We start from the raw sequence: 16,860 nt of genomic DNA on the forward strand, positions 1-16,860 counted from the left end.
TTGGCTAATCCAAAAGATACGTTACTGATTACAATTTTGGACAGGTAACTACTAACTAACAGATTACATTTAGAATAATAGTGAAGACATCAAAACTATGAAATGACACATGGAATCATTTAGTAACCAAAAAAGTGTTAAACAAATTGAAATATATTTTAGATTCTTCAAAGTAGCCTCCCTTTGCCTTGACAGCTTTGCACAGCTTCACCTGCAATGCTTTTAACAGTCTTGAAGGAGTTCCCACATATGCTGAGCACTTGTTGGCTGCTTTTCTTTCACTCTGCAGTTCAACTTTACAATTGGCTCATTCATCCCCCTCCTCTCCCCTGTAACTATTCCCCAGGTCGTTGCTGCAAATGAGAACGTGTTCTCAGTCAACTTACCTGGTAAAATAACGGTAAAATAAAATAAAATAAAATAAAATAAAAAACTCATCCCAAACCATTGTGATTGTGGAGGCCAGGTCATCTGATGCAGCACTCCATCACTCTACTTCTTGGTCAGATAGCCATTACACAGCCTGGAGGTGTGTTGGGTCATTGTCCTGTTGAAAAACAATTGATAGTCCCACTAAGTGCCAACCACTGCAGAATGCTGTGATAGCCATGCTGATTAAGTGTGCCTTGAATTCTAAATAAATCACTGACAGTGTCACTAGCAAAGCATCCCACACCATCACACCACCACCTCCATGCTTCACGGTGGGAACTACACATGCAGAGATCATCCGTTCACCTACTCTGCTTCTTACAAAGAGACTTTGTAAGAAGCAGAGTTTGGTTGGAACCAAAAATCTCAAATTTGGACTCATTAGATCAAAGGACAGATGTCCACCAGTCTAATGTCCATTGCTTGTGTTTCTTGTCCCAAGCAAGTCTCTTCTTCTTATTGGTGTCATTTAGTAGTGGTTTCTTTGCAGCAATTTAATCCATAAAGGCCTGATTCACGCAGTCTCCTCTGAACAGCTGATGTTGAGATGTCTCTGTTACTTGAACTCTGTGAAGCATTTTGGGCTGCAATCTGAGGTGCAGTTTGGATAATGAACTTATCCTCTACAGCAGAGGTAACTCTGGGTCTTCCTTTCCTGTGGCGGTCCTCATGAGAGCCAGTTTCATCATAGTGCTTGATGTTTTTGCGACTGCACTTGAAGAAACTTAAAAAGTTCTTGAAATGTTCCAGTTTGACTGACCTTCATGTCTTAAAGTAATGATGGACTGTCGTTTCTCTTTGCTTATTTGAAAATCTTCTGTATACCACCCCTACCATGTCACAACACAACTGATTGTCTCAAACACATTAAGGAAATACATTTTTGACAAGGCACACCTGTTAATTGAAACGCATTCTAGGTGACTACCTCATGAAGCTGGTTGAGAGAATGCCAAGAGTGTGCAAAGCTGTCATCAAGGCAAAGGGTGGCTACTTTAAAGAATCTGAAATATAAAATATAATTATATTTGTTTAACACTTTTCTGGTTACTATATCATTCCATATGTGTTATTTCCTAGTTTTGATATCTTAACTATTATTCTACAATGTAGAAAAAAGTAAAAATAAATAAAAACCCTGGTACTGTACATATTTATATTCTGGACTCTGACATTGTGCTTTCTGATATTTCTTAATTTATTTATATTTTGGGGATTTGTGTTTATTATTTTGCATTGTTAGGTATTACTGCATTGTTGGAGTTAGAAACATAAGCATTTTGTTGCACCTGTGATAACACCTGCAAAATATATGTAAGCGACCATTAAAATTTGAATTCATTTGATTTGTTATTCGATTGTGTGTGTGTGTGTGAAATAAGAATACTGCCACATCCTAGACTTTCACCTCTGTCAAATCCAGAAACCCAGTACTATGCCACCAAACCTTTCACACGGTCATTATGTAAATGTAGAGTGTGTAGGGTGTTTTTGGATTCGATTAGTTGACTTGAGGGGTCATGGACATGGACCCACGTCACCTGACATTGGAAACTTTCAGACAAAGACCACTCTGGAACGTCCAAAAAATGACACAAGGAGGAGCGTTGAACATTTCTATTGGACACTCAGGAAACCCTTTTATTCCTTGGCCTGCCAACCTCATCCACGCTTCGTTTTTCCCACGGCGAGCTTTTGGCCGCCGCGGCTTTTGTTGGCATCACAGCAGAACTCGAGCAGATGGTGAGGTGGACTAGTTGAGCGAGCACCAGTGACAAGGACTGCCACGCGAACGATCGCGCGTTTGAAATCAGCTGACTAGCCTTGCTGCGCTGGTCAGCGCCAGGTGATCCCTGCATGTTGAGTTGGAGGAGGGCAAGAGAATCGCGAGCTCAAGGCAGGGTTACCAGTGGCGAGGTTTTTAGTGTTCTACAGTCAGCCGCGGCAGAAGCACAGAGGACAGAAAAAAACGTCTCCTGAAGAGAATAAAACGTGTGCTCTCTGAATATAGACATCGCTTTGTAAGTTAAATGTTATATTATTTATTTTCCATAGATATAGCAGGCTTAATATTATCTTTCAAGACATAGCGCTCAAATTTCCTATTATTTTCCTGGAGCATCGGAGTCTGTGTGTGTGGAGAGGCATTCCGCTATATGCTAAAACGCTAAGGTGAGACCAATAACGTTAACTCATTTTCATTTATAATATGCTCCAATTTAAATATTCAGAAACAAGTCAATTATTAAGAATTGCGTTCTTAGCTTTTGAATATAAACAGATAACTTAATTGGCAGAGATAGACAATTTGGGGTGGTGGCAGCACAATTAGTATATATTTTAAATCAAATATGTAGTCTAAGCTGTTTGTTATTTAACTCAACAGAACCGTGGCCGTACATATTTCTATTTTTGAAGCTGGCTGAATTTCATTTCGTTGCTCAAAGGGTAGGGTAGCTACAGCATCAGTGCAACCATTTGATTTGCAAGGGCACTGTGATCCGCATTCAGTAGCCCACATGTGGCCAATAATACGCAGGCTGTAGTCTGATATACAGTATGTGTGCCTATAATTCATTTCTATCGATTGAGAATGCGAATTCATATGGATTTTTTCTGAGAGGGATGACACACTGACAAACGTGCACTCACACAGTAGGCTGCAATAAACCAATAAAACCGCGTTAATAAACAACAGCAGAAAAACATGCAAAAAAAACAAAAAAACATTTGCCATGATGTCACCCATATTCCTGACACACTGTACTTTTGACCAAAGAGTGTCATTCTAGAATTAGTGTGTTTTATTCCTAAATGGTTCAAAGTAAGCTGCAACTGTCCTGAAACGACTTATCTCACCGTTCTGAAGTGAAAGGAGCACTGAATTCCATTGTGTATCCCAGATGTGTTTTTATTCCCCCATTCTCTAGTCCTCATGTGCTTGAGGATGAGAGTCTACAATGTAACAATCCCAAAGTGCAACATTACACATGTGCACAGGGAGAGCAGTTAAAACAGCTGACTGACAGCTAAGGTCTCTAGTGTCCCATCATATTCATTTGTCTTGGTAAGGGAATGATGTTGGCAGATGTCTCGACTGCTCTGTGGAGGAATTTGACAAGTTTTCGGGGGAAAACAAAAAGACAATGGGTTGTTCAAGATACGTTGGGGGTGAGAGCTGGTAGGGGCGGTGACATGTTAGGGACATTGTTTTGGGTCACCTTTGTAAAAGTTGGCTCCTCATCCTTGTCGGCTTGGTTACTGCAGCTGTTGCGCGACAGTGGCACCTGTTACTGCGCTCTCGGAAGCTGAAGCCACAGATCCAAGATGCTTTGAGTGTCTCATTCAATCAAACCTACACAAGTCAAGTCTTGGTAATGTGGAGGATTTGTTTGAGCACTGGATCATACTTGGTTTGAACTTGAGAGTCATAATGTTTGTATAGTGTTTTCATGATAAATAGTCCTACAGAGGCAATCAACATAACAGTTAAGCAGGGTTTTGTGTTTCAGTTGTTAAGGCTTTTTGTTTTCAAGGAATTGCAGTTTCTGTAATTTGATAACATTTTGCCTGATATGGAAATGTGCAAAGTTCACTGGCCGAGACACAGTTGATTTAAATAATCCTGTTATTCACTATTGTGCTCTTTGGGCTTGCCAACTAAACCGGAGCCTTGTCATTGGAAAACTCTGCGGACATATATGGATGTACTCTAGCCAGAGTAGTGAGGGAGGAGGGGGGAAGAGGTTAGGTATAACCCGCTTTAGGAAGGCATGGCACAGGCAGTGAGTTCCCCCACCCCAACCCCCACACACAAAGCAGTGTCCTCTGCCAGTAGTTAAGGAGTCGTGAGAACTAGCCAACACAAAGATGTGTTTAACACGGTGTGTGTGTGCGTGCACACGCATGTGTGTGTTCACAAGTCGCCGAGACCCATTAAGAGAGCCTGGGACTGACTGCACTGTGCGCTCTAGTTTTGGAGGTCAGTGGGGTGTTTGAGGGGGGAAGGCTGTGGGCGACTTGGGTGCTCCAGCTCGACCCTCTCCCATTGTGACTGTGAGCTGAGGGGTGAGGGAAACACATCCCCCCATTGTGAGGTTTTTGTAAAGACGTTTCTGATTGAGGCAGCTGTTTGTCTAACTCTACCCATCTAATTTCTGGGTAGGGAATGAATGAATGGGCATTATTCTGAGAGATTTTTATGCTTTGTCCCACATGGGGCATCCCTTGAGTTATTGGACTTGAGTCTCTATATTGCTGCAGTGTTAAAGGACTTTGCCAAAGTGTGTGTGCATGTGCGTGAGAGAGAGAAATAGTTAATGCCAGCACCATCTCTGTTCCGTTAGGAATTGGCTTCAGCTAATGAAACATACAAGATTGTCCTCTCCCGCTTCTTCTTCTCTCTGACTGAACAGAAACATTTCCTCCTCCTCTGCTCTGCCTCTAGCACCAAAGCCCTGTGTGATGTGAAGCGAGACGCCTGCATACTAATGGCGCCCGAACAGGTTTCCTCTTAAGCAGGTTAAAGCAGCCTAAACAGGGTACCTCTCAGGCAGACCAAAGCAGCCAAAACCAGGTGCCTCTCAGGCAGACCAAAGCAGCCAAAACCAGGTGCCTCTCAGGCAGGCCAATGCAGCCAAAACCAGGTGCCTCTCAGGCAGGCCAATGCAGCCAAAACCAGGTGCCTCTCAGGCAGGCCAATGCAGCCAAAACCAGGTGCCTCTCAGGCAGGCCAATGCAGCCAAAACCAGGTGCCTCTCAGGCAGACCAATGCAGCCAAAACCAGGTGCCTCTCAGGCAGGCCAATGCAGCCAAAACCAGGTGCCTCTCAGGCAGGCCAATGCAGCCAAAACCAGGTGCCTCTCAGGCAGGCCAATGCAGCCAAAACCAGGTGCCTCTCAGGCAGGCCAATGCAGCCAAAACCAGGTGCCTCTCAGGCAGACCAAAGCAGCCAAAACCAGGTGCCTCTCAGGCAGACCAATGCAGCCAAAACCAGGTGCCTCTCAGGCAGGCCAATGCAGCCAAAACCAGGTGCCTCTCAGGCAGGCCAATGCAGCCAAAACCAGGTGCCTCTCAGGCAGACCAAAGCAGCCAAAACCAGGTGCCTCTCAGGCAGGCCTATGCAGCCAAAACCAGGTGCCTCTCAGGCAGGCCAATGCAGCCAAAACCAGGTGCCTCTCAGGCAGACCAAAGCAGCCAAAACCAGGTGCCTCTCAGGCAGGCCAATGCAGCAGGAACAGAGTGCCTCTTAAACAGGCCAAAGCAGCCAAAACCAGGGTGCCTCAAGCAGGTCAAAGCAGCAGGAACAGACTACCTCTCAGGCAAGCCAGTGCAGCAAGGACATGGCGTGCCCATCAGGTACACACTTGACTGGCAGGCCGACGGTCAGCAGCACATGGCGGGCTGGGGGCTCCAGTATGGAACTGTAATTTAGAAGCATTGCGTCTAGACTAATAATAGTGATGGAATGTTAGGTTTGGCTGTGGTTGCTGTATTGTGATATACTGTGATGCAGCGGTAATAGATGTTGTTTGGGAAGGATACATGCTGTTGTGCCTTGGTAGCTCTAGTCAGTAGACTCTACTAGGCAACAGCAGTCTCTTTTTGCTTGTTTTGGCAGCTGTAGACTGATCACAGCTGCGCTATAGTGGAGCCATTGTCTGCTGGTATAGCAATTATCAGCCTTTTCGTTTGACGGTGTCAGTTGTTTAATCTGGTCATATGGATGTTTATGATTGTGGTCTTGTGCTAGCGGTGGTTCTTGTCGCTCTTCGCTCTACGGTGGCCTAATGGCACACACAGCTGTCTCCTCATTTGGGTATGAAACAGACATGCCGGTGGCATAGCCGGTCACCATGGTGACGGCAAGATTGTGAGGGAGCCTGTAGTGGTAGTGCGGCTGCTGTTTGAGAAACACTGCTCACATTTTACACCCAATGAAGAGGGACAAATGAATGAGGAGAAACACATTATTCTTCCCTGTAAAAGGTGCTATCATGTTGTCATTAGACCCAGTTTCCTCTTGGCAGAAGCATCCAGTGGCACTTGGTTAGAGCATCTGGAAAGCGAGGGTTAAGTCACTGAGCAAAATGGATACTGAAGACAGACACTCATTCATACTCCAATGGAAAAAAGCTATTTGGCCATTTGTTTTTTATTCATGTGGTTGCCTTTGTGTACTTTGGTGTCCCGATTTGAAAATTGAGAAGGTTTTAGCTATTGAAGTCTTTGTGGAACAGTGAGTGCTTACGTTGGCAGAGTGGACTCAGCCCAAGGAAACCTAATGCTGTTAGGAAAAGCTCAGCAGGACAGGAAACAGAGCATTCATGAAGGGTCTAAGACTTCCAGACATCCGTTCAGACATCCAAACAGGGTGTCTCTCAGTCTCCTCTCCAAAATCAGTGCGCTCTATGTGGCCACAGACAGAGAGCCCTACTGCTTCATTAGTCCCTGTGCTGTCTGGGAACATAGAGTAATGCATGTATTTATGAGGCCTTGGCATTAAAAGACAGGGCTGATGATATCTCTAAATTACATCTTGCTCTACTTGCATGTGTTATCCTTTGAACCCCAGGGCTGTTTTTATCAAAGGGCAGGCTCTAAGCTGGGTGAACATTCGCCACTCTGTGTTTGTGTTTTTGTGTGTATGTTTTTGGTGTACATGGTGCCCGAGTGTGTGTATGTTTTTCTATACTGTGCGTGTGCATGCGTGCTTGTGTGTTTTAAGAAACTCAAGCACATAAAGGATGTGACAGAATGAAGAGGCAGGTAGCCCAGCATTTCAGAGGGTTGGGCCAGGAACCGAAAGTTCGCTGGTTCCAATCCCTGAGCCGACTAGGTGAAGACATCTGTTAATGTGCCCTTGAGCAAATCACTTAACCCTAATTGCTCCTGTAAGTCACATTGGATAATGACAAAAATGTAAATCGCCTTTGTCAGGGAGGGAATGAAACTCAGATCCACCAAAACCTCTGATGCTATCACATAAAGGGCCAGGGCCAACCAAACACACTCACTATAAAACTAGGCTTCATGCAGGGCTTTGTGTCTCCTTCTGTAACACAGGCATTCGTCTGTGTAGTGCGATATGATAGGTGAGTGTAAAAGCAGACATATCTCTACACTCTCCCCTTTATCCCTCTTCTCTACCTGTGTTTCTCTTTGTTGTAGTTCTGGGTTAAGTGCAAACGATGTGTGAACACTGAATCTCTGTGTATCTGAGTTAAGCAGTTTGGTCTCTTCAGACAAGTGTTGCACCTGACTAGGGGTCACTGGCCAGGAAGCCCAAAACAATGCTTGTTATGTCTGCTCCTGAGGCATTGTTATGTACATCCTGTAGATGATGAGTATAAACAGGATATACTGTATATAGTATAGGATGTTTTTGCAGACTATAGCCTTAATCCCCCCATAACTGTTCTACTCTTTAAGCAGTTTGGTCACTTTCACAGGAACAGAAACATCAATCTATTGGTTTCTTGAGTTTCACTCAAACCACGGGGAGTAAAAAATATATTTTCCCCCCATTCACTTTATAGCGGGTAAGGCTACGACAGACAACGCTTTTGGAATGACTGAAGGATTGCCATCAGGATATGGATAGTTTGTAGGATTTGCAGCGATAATGTTTTTTCCATCCAGGATTAAACAGCTTTTAGCCACCGTATCTATCAACAGCAGTGCTAATAGGAAGGGGCCCTGTGTAAGCCAACAGTGCCTGGTGCTGCTGTGTCAGTGAGAGGATGAAATAGCAACATCTGTTTCCCTTCATTCAGACCACTCTGTGGGCTGAGGGAAATGTCATTTTGTTTAGTGTGACAACTTTCATTACACTCATCACTGACAGTGAGTGTTCTGTTTTCAGGCCTTCAGGCCACGATGGACAGCCTGGTAGTCTCTCTGGGCTTTGATGCTGAGGGAGGGCACCTCTGGCCTTGTTTGTTCACAATTTCCATTGGAGGTGTCCCCTGTCATAATCGTTTTTCCCCCATCACACACGCGCATGTACACATACACACACGTGCGCACATGGACACGCACGCACACACACACTGAGGTAGCGGTCGGTCAAACCGGATACGAGCCCCCACAGAGATGTCAGCACTCCAGGAGCCTGGTGCCAGGTGTGATTTTTATAGCCTCAGTGTGAAAACAGCGATTACCTCGCCTGTCTCCTCCGATTTTAGAGAAGAGAAGGAAAGGGAGAGAGGCATAATATATGACCTGATAGATGGCTGGATATAAAGATACAGTGTATAGCCAGACAGACCAACAGATTGATAGATAGACAGGTTGATGGATAGAGGGGGAGAGATGACAGATCTCTTATTGTCCATTCCCAGGCCCTGAGCCCTGAGAAGAGGAATAGGAGGAAATATAAAGCCTTGATGTTACAGTTCAGTCACAGTGTACAAATCACTGAGATAGCGCTCTGATTGGCCGAGGCATTGCAGAGAGGATGCCATTAGTCTTGGATACTATATATATCATCGTGGCTATTAGAACAGTATCTTAGAGGTAGGGGATTTTCTTACAGTAACAGCCATACCAACCGGATACTCACCGGATACTCACATTATATTGTATCCAGTACCTAGTTTCTCCCACACTGACTAAGTTAACTAATTGAGAAGTTGTAATGGCAGATAGGCTTTTGATCATGCATTGGTTCATGATTAAAATATGCAGACATGAAACACAGTGACTGACATGCTGTTTTATTTTCTGCATAACTAAGTATTTTTAGAGACACTATAAATACCACACCTGCAATATGAATCAAAGCCGAGTTTGTGTCAGTCACACATCCCTGTGCTCGGTGTTTCTGCCAGGCTTGCACTAAATGTCGATGAGAAATCACACATGAAGAAAAGGAGAAAAATCGAACTAAACCTGTTCTATGTTACTATTGTCTCTAAAGTAGAAATCCAGAGACATGGTTGTCAATTTTTGATGTGAAACAAAACACATCCCCACGCACACGTCTCTGTCTTCAGGCTGCACTGAGTGTGTTTATGGGGATAAATGTGGTGTGTTATTAGTATCTGACTGGAGGCGCAGGAACGGTGGTGTTTATTGTCAGTGCGAGAGCGGCAGGGCCTGCCGTACACACTCACTGGGACAGTTATGGGAGGCTGATTCCTCCAGGTTGAAGAGATAAATTGCCGTCCTCAGCTGTATTGTGTATATATACACACACCCACCCACTGGAATTCTGCCTGAACAGATACAAAGTGTTTCACCTCGCCTAAAAGGCTGGGATTTAATCATCCTTTTCTCTAGTATTGAAAACTAATTGGCCTGGATGGAGATGGATTAGTTTTTTTGTGAGAACATTTTTGATTTGCTGAAATGGATTGGAGTCACTGGGCCCTGTGCTCATCACTGTCCTATCTGTTTATGATAATGCAATGTTATTTTCTCCTGTCACTGATTTGAATATCCCCAGGAAGGGCAGGCAGGGCAGAGGAAAGGCGTAGTCATTGATTATGTGCAGATCATACATGGTAGTTCATCACCATCATACATACATTAACGTGTCACCTGTTTAGAGAACACTACACTCCTGGCACAGAGGATATCACCGCTACAGTGGAAATACCCTTATCACTGACAGCACCAAACTGATATAGGAAAAACATATTTTCCCCTGACAGACCTCATAGATCCAGTATTGGCAGTTTAAACGGAGAGGAAGAATAAACTGCTGTGTTGGATTTCCATAATTGGGCCTCATAAATGTGTTGGGGAGGATGCTGCGGTGCCAGGGACCCATCAGAAATTGATGTGAGGAGCTATCCCAGCGGCGGTAGAGGCTCCTGAATGTTACCTGTCCTCTGGAGCTAGACCCACCAGCCCTGCCCATTCCCCCACATCCATCCCCACCCTGGCCCCAGCCCTTCCCATTCCCCACATCCATCCCCACCCTGGCTCCAGCCCTTCCCATTCCCCCACATCCACCTCCCACCTTGGCCCCAGCCCTGCCTATTCCCCCACATCCATCCCCACCCTGGCCCTGGCCCCAGCCTTGCCCTTCCCATTCCCCCACATCCACCTCCCACCTTGGCCCCAGCCCTGCCTATTCCCCCACATCCATCCCCACCCTGGCCCCACCCATGCCCTTCCCATTCCCCACATCCATCCCCACCCTGGCCCTGGCCCCAGCCTTGCCCTTCCCATTCCCCACATCCACCTCCCACCTTGGCCCCAGCCCTTCCTATTCCCCCACATCCACCCACTACCCTGGCCCCTGCCCTGCTCTGCCCATTCCCCCACCTCCACCCCCACCCTGGCCCCTGCGCTGCCCCCCACATCCACCCCACCCTGGCCCCAGCCCTGCCAATTCCCCCACATCCACCCCACCACCCTGGCCCCAGCCCTGCCCATTCCCCCACATCCAAACCACCACCCTGGGCCCGGCCCGGAGCTGACACCGTCCCAGCACAGAGGCTCCAGGCCTCTAATTGATTTGTTCAGGCTCATTAAAAGACTCATTTCTACCCGCCTGTGTTGCCACCACTTTCCAGAGACGTGTCTCATAATCAAGAGCTACCATTAACGATAATGCGCAGAGTCGAGCTGAGCGCTTTTCTTTCTCTGCCCGCCCTGGTAGATTAGGTGTGTTGTGTAATGTGCTCATAGTCAGAGCAGAGAACTCTGGCTGGCTGCTACCACACCAAAAGTATCTCTCTGTCACTGTGCCAGTAGCATACGCAGATAATCCCCTGGGAGAGAGAAACGTGGGTAATCTCTGAAGAGACAGACACAGAATACATCAGAGTAGCTGAGTTCATATCCACAATAGACCTCAGATAGGGACAAATATACGTATCAAATATGCATCAAACATTTAGCCTACCAATCTCTACTAATATACATTGTCATATACGGGCATTCCACGGTAACAGAGTGACACTGAGACTCAGATTTTTAAACAAACCATACAACTATATGCACAAGGACTACTTTTAACAATTTCCACTGAAACTTTTACAGAAACACATTTACTTGAAGATCAGTGCAGATGCAAAGTTTGGTAACAGAATGACAGTTTGTGCTGTTGGTGCCGTCATTCTGTGCATCTGCACTGTTCTTCAAGTACATTTTCAGTGGAAATTGTTAAAAGTAGTCCTTGTGTATATATAGTTGTAAGGTTTCACTTTACAATCATTGATTTTTGTGACATACATTTTAAAGTGAAAAATCAGAGTCTGTGTCACTCCGTTTCCGTGGAATTGCCCATACCTTAAAATTCTGGACCATAATCTTATATATTATCTGAACAAAGGACAGCACTTCTGCATACACAAATATAGTGAGCCATATGCAAACAATGTGTACTCAGATGTTATAGGCTTGTTGTTGGATGCAATACATTGGGAGTACATTATGGTTTACAACTTACTCGTGTGTGTATATCCTTCACTCACCCAGCTGTTAAAACAGCAGGACTATCTGTCTCAGTTAATGTATGTAAACATTTAGTATCATCCATATTTTATTTGAAAATGAGGAGAATTAGGACACCAATATGATAAATGACTTCACTGAAACCTCTGACTGACTTAAATTTTTCAGAGGCAACCTGCTACTAACAGGCCAGAGCAGTCAGACTGCTGGCATTGGGGTTGAGTGGTTTTGCCTGTACTACCAAGACACTGACTGATTCAATTACATTTGAATGCTCAGCGTTTGCTTTTTTCACCTGTTTTTCAATAGTCTCTGGCTGAGTAACAGCTCATTAAAGACAGAAATTAACCTCTGCACAATAGCACAGCAAAGAAAATAATTTCACAGATTTATTCTGCCCTGTTAGGCATGTCAAATGAGTCCCCAAGAAGTCTGCAGACTGGTGCTGTGTAGGCTGGGTGCTGTCTCCACTCTAACCCTCTGCTGTGAAACTATAAAGGAAGTCAGATCTCTTGGTCCAACCACAGAACCAGACCTTTAGCCAGACTGGAGTGCCAGGGGGGCAGAGTTTGAGCTTTTGGGACTTTTTATTGGTTCCATTATAACAGGCAAGGTCAAACAAACAGTTAAAGTATTCTTAATGATTTCAAATTGTATTTGAAGCCAGGTCAGCAGCTAACTACTGTAAATGTATTACTCTCTGTTTCACACAAATGTTGTCTTGTCAGTATGTAGCAGATATGGACTTGTAATTAATTCATGCCCATATTTAGAATAAAAGTCTTGTCTATATCAGGTATTTTTTTATGAAATGCAGTTCACTGTCTGACAGGTTTTGTGGCTTTTATCTCTCACCGGGAACTCTCAATCCCTCTCTCTCTAGACCCTTTCTCTCTCTCCTTCTTACTGTTTCTGTATCCCTCTCTATATCTCTTTATTCTTTATCTAAATCACCATCTGTTTGTGGGATGATAATGGAACGATGTAAAGCAGAGCTCTAATACCTGACCTGGTTTCTGTGTATTTCAGGCTTATTCTGCTGAATTCTGAAGTAAAGAGAGAGGAAAAACATGTGAGTGGAGGAAGAGGATAACCCTGACCATCCCCTGGCCCCATTCTGAAACACACACACACACATTCACCCGCACTGTGGACCGCAGCTCTACCAGCCACTACCAGCCTGTACAGGGAGGACTCTGATGACCATTGGTTGTTGATGTCACATCCCACACCTACCCTCCAGGCCTTCCTCAGGAACCCGGCCTCTCCTCTAAGAGCAGTGTGACCAGACAGAGAGAGGAGACAGCATGGCTCTAAGCCCCCTCCCTTGGCCCCCACTGGCATGGCTGTGTGTAGGGCTGCTGTTGCCCCTGCTGCCCCTTGTGCGAGGGGGGGAGTGCCCGCGGCTGTGCGTGTGTGAGGTGCGCCCCTGGTTCACCCCCCAGTCCACCTACAGGGAGGCGGCCACGGTGGACTGCAACGACCTGCGGCTGACATGCATCCCCTCCAACCTGTCTTCTGACACCCAGGTGCTGCTGCTCCAGAGCAACTCCATCGCCCACACCAGCGGGGAGCTAGAGGCCCTGTTCAACCTGACGGAGCTGGACCTATCCCAGAACAACTTCAGCAGTGTGGAAGCCGTGGGCCTGGCCAACATGAACCAGCTCACCACCCTGCACCTGGAGGAGAACCAGATCAGCCAACTGCCCGACCACTGCCTGCAGGACCTGAGCAACCTGCAGGAGCTCTACATCAACCACAACCAGATCAGCACCATTGCCCCAGGGGCCTTCTCTGGCCTGCGTAGCCTGCTGCGCCTCCACCTCAACTCCAACAGGCTCCGGGTCATCGATAGCCGCTGGTTCGAGGCCACGCCCAACCTGGAGATCCTGATGATCGGCGATAACCCCGTCATTGGCATCCTGGACATGAACTTCAAGCCCCTGGGGAGTCTGAGGAGCCTGGTTCTGGCCGGCATGGATCTCACCGACGTTCCCGGGAGTGCTCTGGTGGGTCTGGATAACCTGGAAAGCCTGTCCTTCTACGACAACAAGCTGGTCCGAGTTCCCCAGCTGGCCCTGCAGAAAGTGCAGAACCTGAAGTTCCTGGACCTGAACAAGAACCCGGTGCACAAGATCCAGGAGGGGGACTTCAGGAACATGCTGCATCTGAAGGAGCTTGGCATCAACAACATGGCTGAGCTGGTGTCCATCGACCGTTACGCACTGGACAACCTGCCTGAGCTGACCAAGCTGGAGGGCACCAACAACCCCAAGCTGTCCTTTGTCCACCGGATGGCTTTCAGGGACCTATCCTCCTTGGAGAGCCTGATGCTCAACAACAACGCCCTCAATGCCATCTACCAGCGCACCGTGGAGGCGCTGCCCAACCTGCGCGAGATCAGCCTGCACAGCAACCCGCTGCGCTGTGACTGTGTCATCCAGTGGATGAGCTCAAACAGGACCAGCGTGCGATTCATGGAGCCCCGGGCTATGCTGTGTAGCTCACCGCCCGAGCTCCGGGGCCAGCGGGTCAGGGAGGTGAGGCTACAGGACTCCCCAGAGCAGTGCCTGCCCCTCATCTCCCACAACACCTTCCCCAGCCACCTGAGCCTAGAGCTGGGCATGAGTGTCAGCTTGGACTGCCGGGCCATGGCCGAGCCCGAGCCAGAAATCTACTGGGTGTCTCCTATGGGGAGCAAGATCACGGTGGACACGGTGTCGGAGCGGTACCATCTGAGCAGTGAGGGCACCCTGCGGCTGTCCCACGTCCAGGTGGAGGACTCAGGCCGCTACACCTGCGTGGCTCAGAACACAGAGGGGGCCGACACACGCGTCACCACCATCCGGGTCAACGGCACCCTGCTGGACAGCGTCGAGGTGATGAAGATCTACGTCAAGCAGACCGAGTCCCACTCCATTCTGGTCTCCTGGAAGATCAACTCCAACGTCATGACCTCCAACCTCAAGTGGGCCTCGGCCACCATGAAGATTGACAACCCCCACATCACCTACACTGCACGCGTGCCCGTCGACGTGCACGAGTACAACCTGACTCACCTGCAGCCGGGCACTGAGTATGAGGTGTGCCTCACCGTCTCCAACATCCACCTGCAGACCCATAAATCGTGCGTCAATGTGACCACGCGCAGCAACACCTTCGCCCTGGACGTGTCGGGCCAGAGGCCTAGCGCCGCCCTGCTAGTCGTCATGGCCACCATGCTTGCCTTCCTCAGCCTGGCCACCGTGGGGGTGTACGTGGCCCGGCGCTTGAAGAGGAAGAACTATCACCACTCCCTGAAGAAGTACATGCAGAAGACCTCCTCCATCCCCCTCAATGAGCTCTACCCGCCCCTCATCAACCTGTGGGAGGTGGACAAGGAGGGCGGGGCAGAGAGCAAGCCCTCCCCCGTGGACACCACACGCAGCTACTACATGTGGTGAGGGGGCGCCCCTCCCCCAGCACACAGACACACTTTTGCAATTTTGGGGGCAAAAATCAGATAGTTGCAAATGTTTTATTTTTAGCTTTGCTAATAAGTAGCAGAGTGATAAGGACAGGATTTGTATTAGTATAGCGTATCGCCTTTGTTTGACTCTATTTCTCTTTTATAGTTTGGACTATTCCAAGATGGCAGCTGTGTTTAGCTTCCAGGTTGTCTCCGTTTATCTGCTTTATGGTGCATTTTTGATAGCACAGCCTTTTGGCTTGTTGCCATGGACCCACTTTCTTAGTGTCGATAACGCAGCAACAGGGACGACTAGTCTAGTTAAAGGTTCCTCTGGCAGTGTTGGTTGAGATCACATAGTTTTTTCTCTCTCTTTTTGTAAAACAGGTCATCTGTTGTGCACTGAAATGTAAAGGAGTTTGTATGGACTTCATTTAAAAGCTGACTAAGGGGATTAGACTTGTTATACTGTCTACTGAATAACGTTAGCGATTGTACAGTAATGTTGTATCAACTATCATTTGAAACTCTTTTTCAATTTTAATTGGGAATAAAATAGAAATTAGTTTGCTGATAAATGTTCTGTAAAGCACTAGAAATGTGAATGTTTGATAACATGCAGTTACTAGGTACAGTAGTAGCTTTATTTACTCTGAATTATTTCTTTCTTATCTGCTAGAATCTGTCGCTGACCACTTACTTTTGTTGTGATTTCATCACACAAAATGTTGTATATGAGGAAGTTGAAATAAATAACATTTTGATCTTTTTATATAAATAATGTCTCTCAATCAGTTGTTGTACATTTATTTCACCAGTTTGCTTAATTATAGTCCTTCAATCGCTATAAATCATATTGTAATGAGGCACCATGACCTTTTACCTCTGTTTGACCTCTGATCTCTTAGCTCTGGTTATTTTTCCATGCGGACCTGGTTCCACTTCACCTCCAATGTGCTGCAGCAGCCCATAAGCAGTATCTCAGCATGGAGCTTCACGGCTCAGACTCACACTGTGCGGCAGAGCCCACTCCCCTGAGTCTAATCAGCCATACAGAGAGCACAGATCCTGTCGGCTTAACCCCCCCCCCCCCCCCCGCTGTCTGCTCTGTTCTACATGTGAGTGTGTGCACGCTATATCAGAGTGGGAGAGAATAATAACTTTATTCCACCATATTACCAGCTCATCAATCAATGCTTAAGGAATCAGTGAAGGAACTGGGGTAATATCGTACAACATGCCACCTTCAGACCACATGACACGGGGAAATATGGTTAACATGAGACAACAGATGGTGTATATACTGTTCCCTCCTGATCCGACCAAATCATTCCTCTCACAACGCTCACATTACAAACATGCTGAGAGAAACTGCTATGAATCTGCCAGGGGAGAGCGGTGCAGAGGAACAGGATCCCAGAGAGAATAGTAATATACCCGTGGAGAGGGTGTGAGGGGTCTGAAGATGGATATGACCAGATGGAGGGTAGTAGGAGGTTGTGGATGTGGTGGGTTGATGTTGTGTGCATGTGTCTTAAGCATTAGCGGAGTGCCATCAATCCCTTCTGTCT

General features: G+C 46.8%; 1 protein-coding gene across 2 annotated transcripts; it reads left to right on the plus strand.

Annotated features, from left to right (window-relative positions):
• The first annotated feature begins 1,963 nt into the window (after nucleotides 1–1,963).
• On the plus strand, nucleotides 1,964–16,080 carry LOC129815443 (leucine-rich repeat neuronal protein 1-like). Of its 2 annotated transcripts, none has more exons than XM_055869282.1 (2): nucleotides 1,964–2,604; nucleotides 12,871–16,080. In XM_055869282.1, the coding sequence occupies exon 2, from the start codon at nucleotides 13,149–13,151 to the stop codon at nucleotides 15,282–15,284; it is 2,136 nt and encodes a 711-aa protein (XP_055725257.1). In that variant the 5' UTR covers nucleotides 1,964–2,604; nucleotides 12,871–13,148; the 3' UTR covers nucleotides 15,285–16,080. The 2 variants fall into 2 exon arrangements, with proteins under 2 accessions (XP_055725257.1, XP_055725258.1); XM_055869283.1 differs by having other exon boundaries at nucleotides 1,964–2,453.
• The last annotated feature ends 780 nt before the right edge of the window (nucleotides 16,081–16,860 follow it).

The sequence above is a fragment of the Salvelinus fontinalis genome, chromosome 18 (assembly GCF_029448725.1).
Source record: "Salvelinus fontinalis isolate EN_2023a chromosome 18, ASM2944872v1, whole genome shotgun sequence".
Classification (NCBI taxonomy): Eukaryota; Metazoa; Chordata; class Actinopteri; order Salmoniformes; family Salmonidae; genus Salvelinus; species Salvelinus fontinalis.

Excerpts from the sequence above, each read along its gene's own strand:
- LOC129815443 (XM_055869282.1), top strand. The coding sequence starts at position 13,149 with ATGGCTCTAAGCCCCCTCCCTTGGCCCCCACTGGCATGGCTGTGTGTA.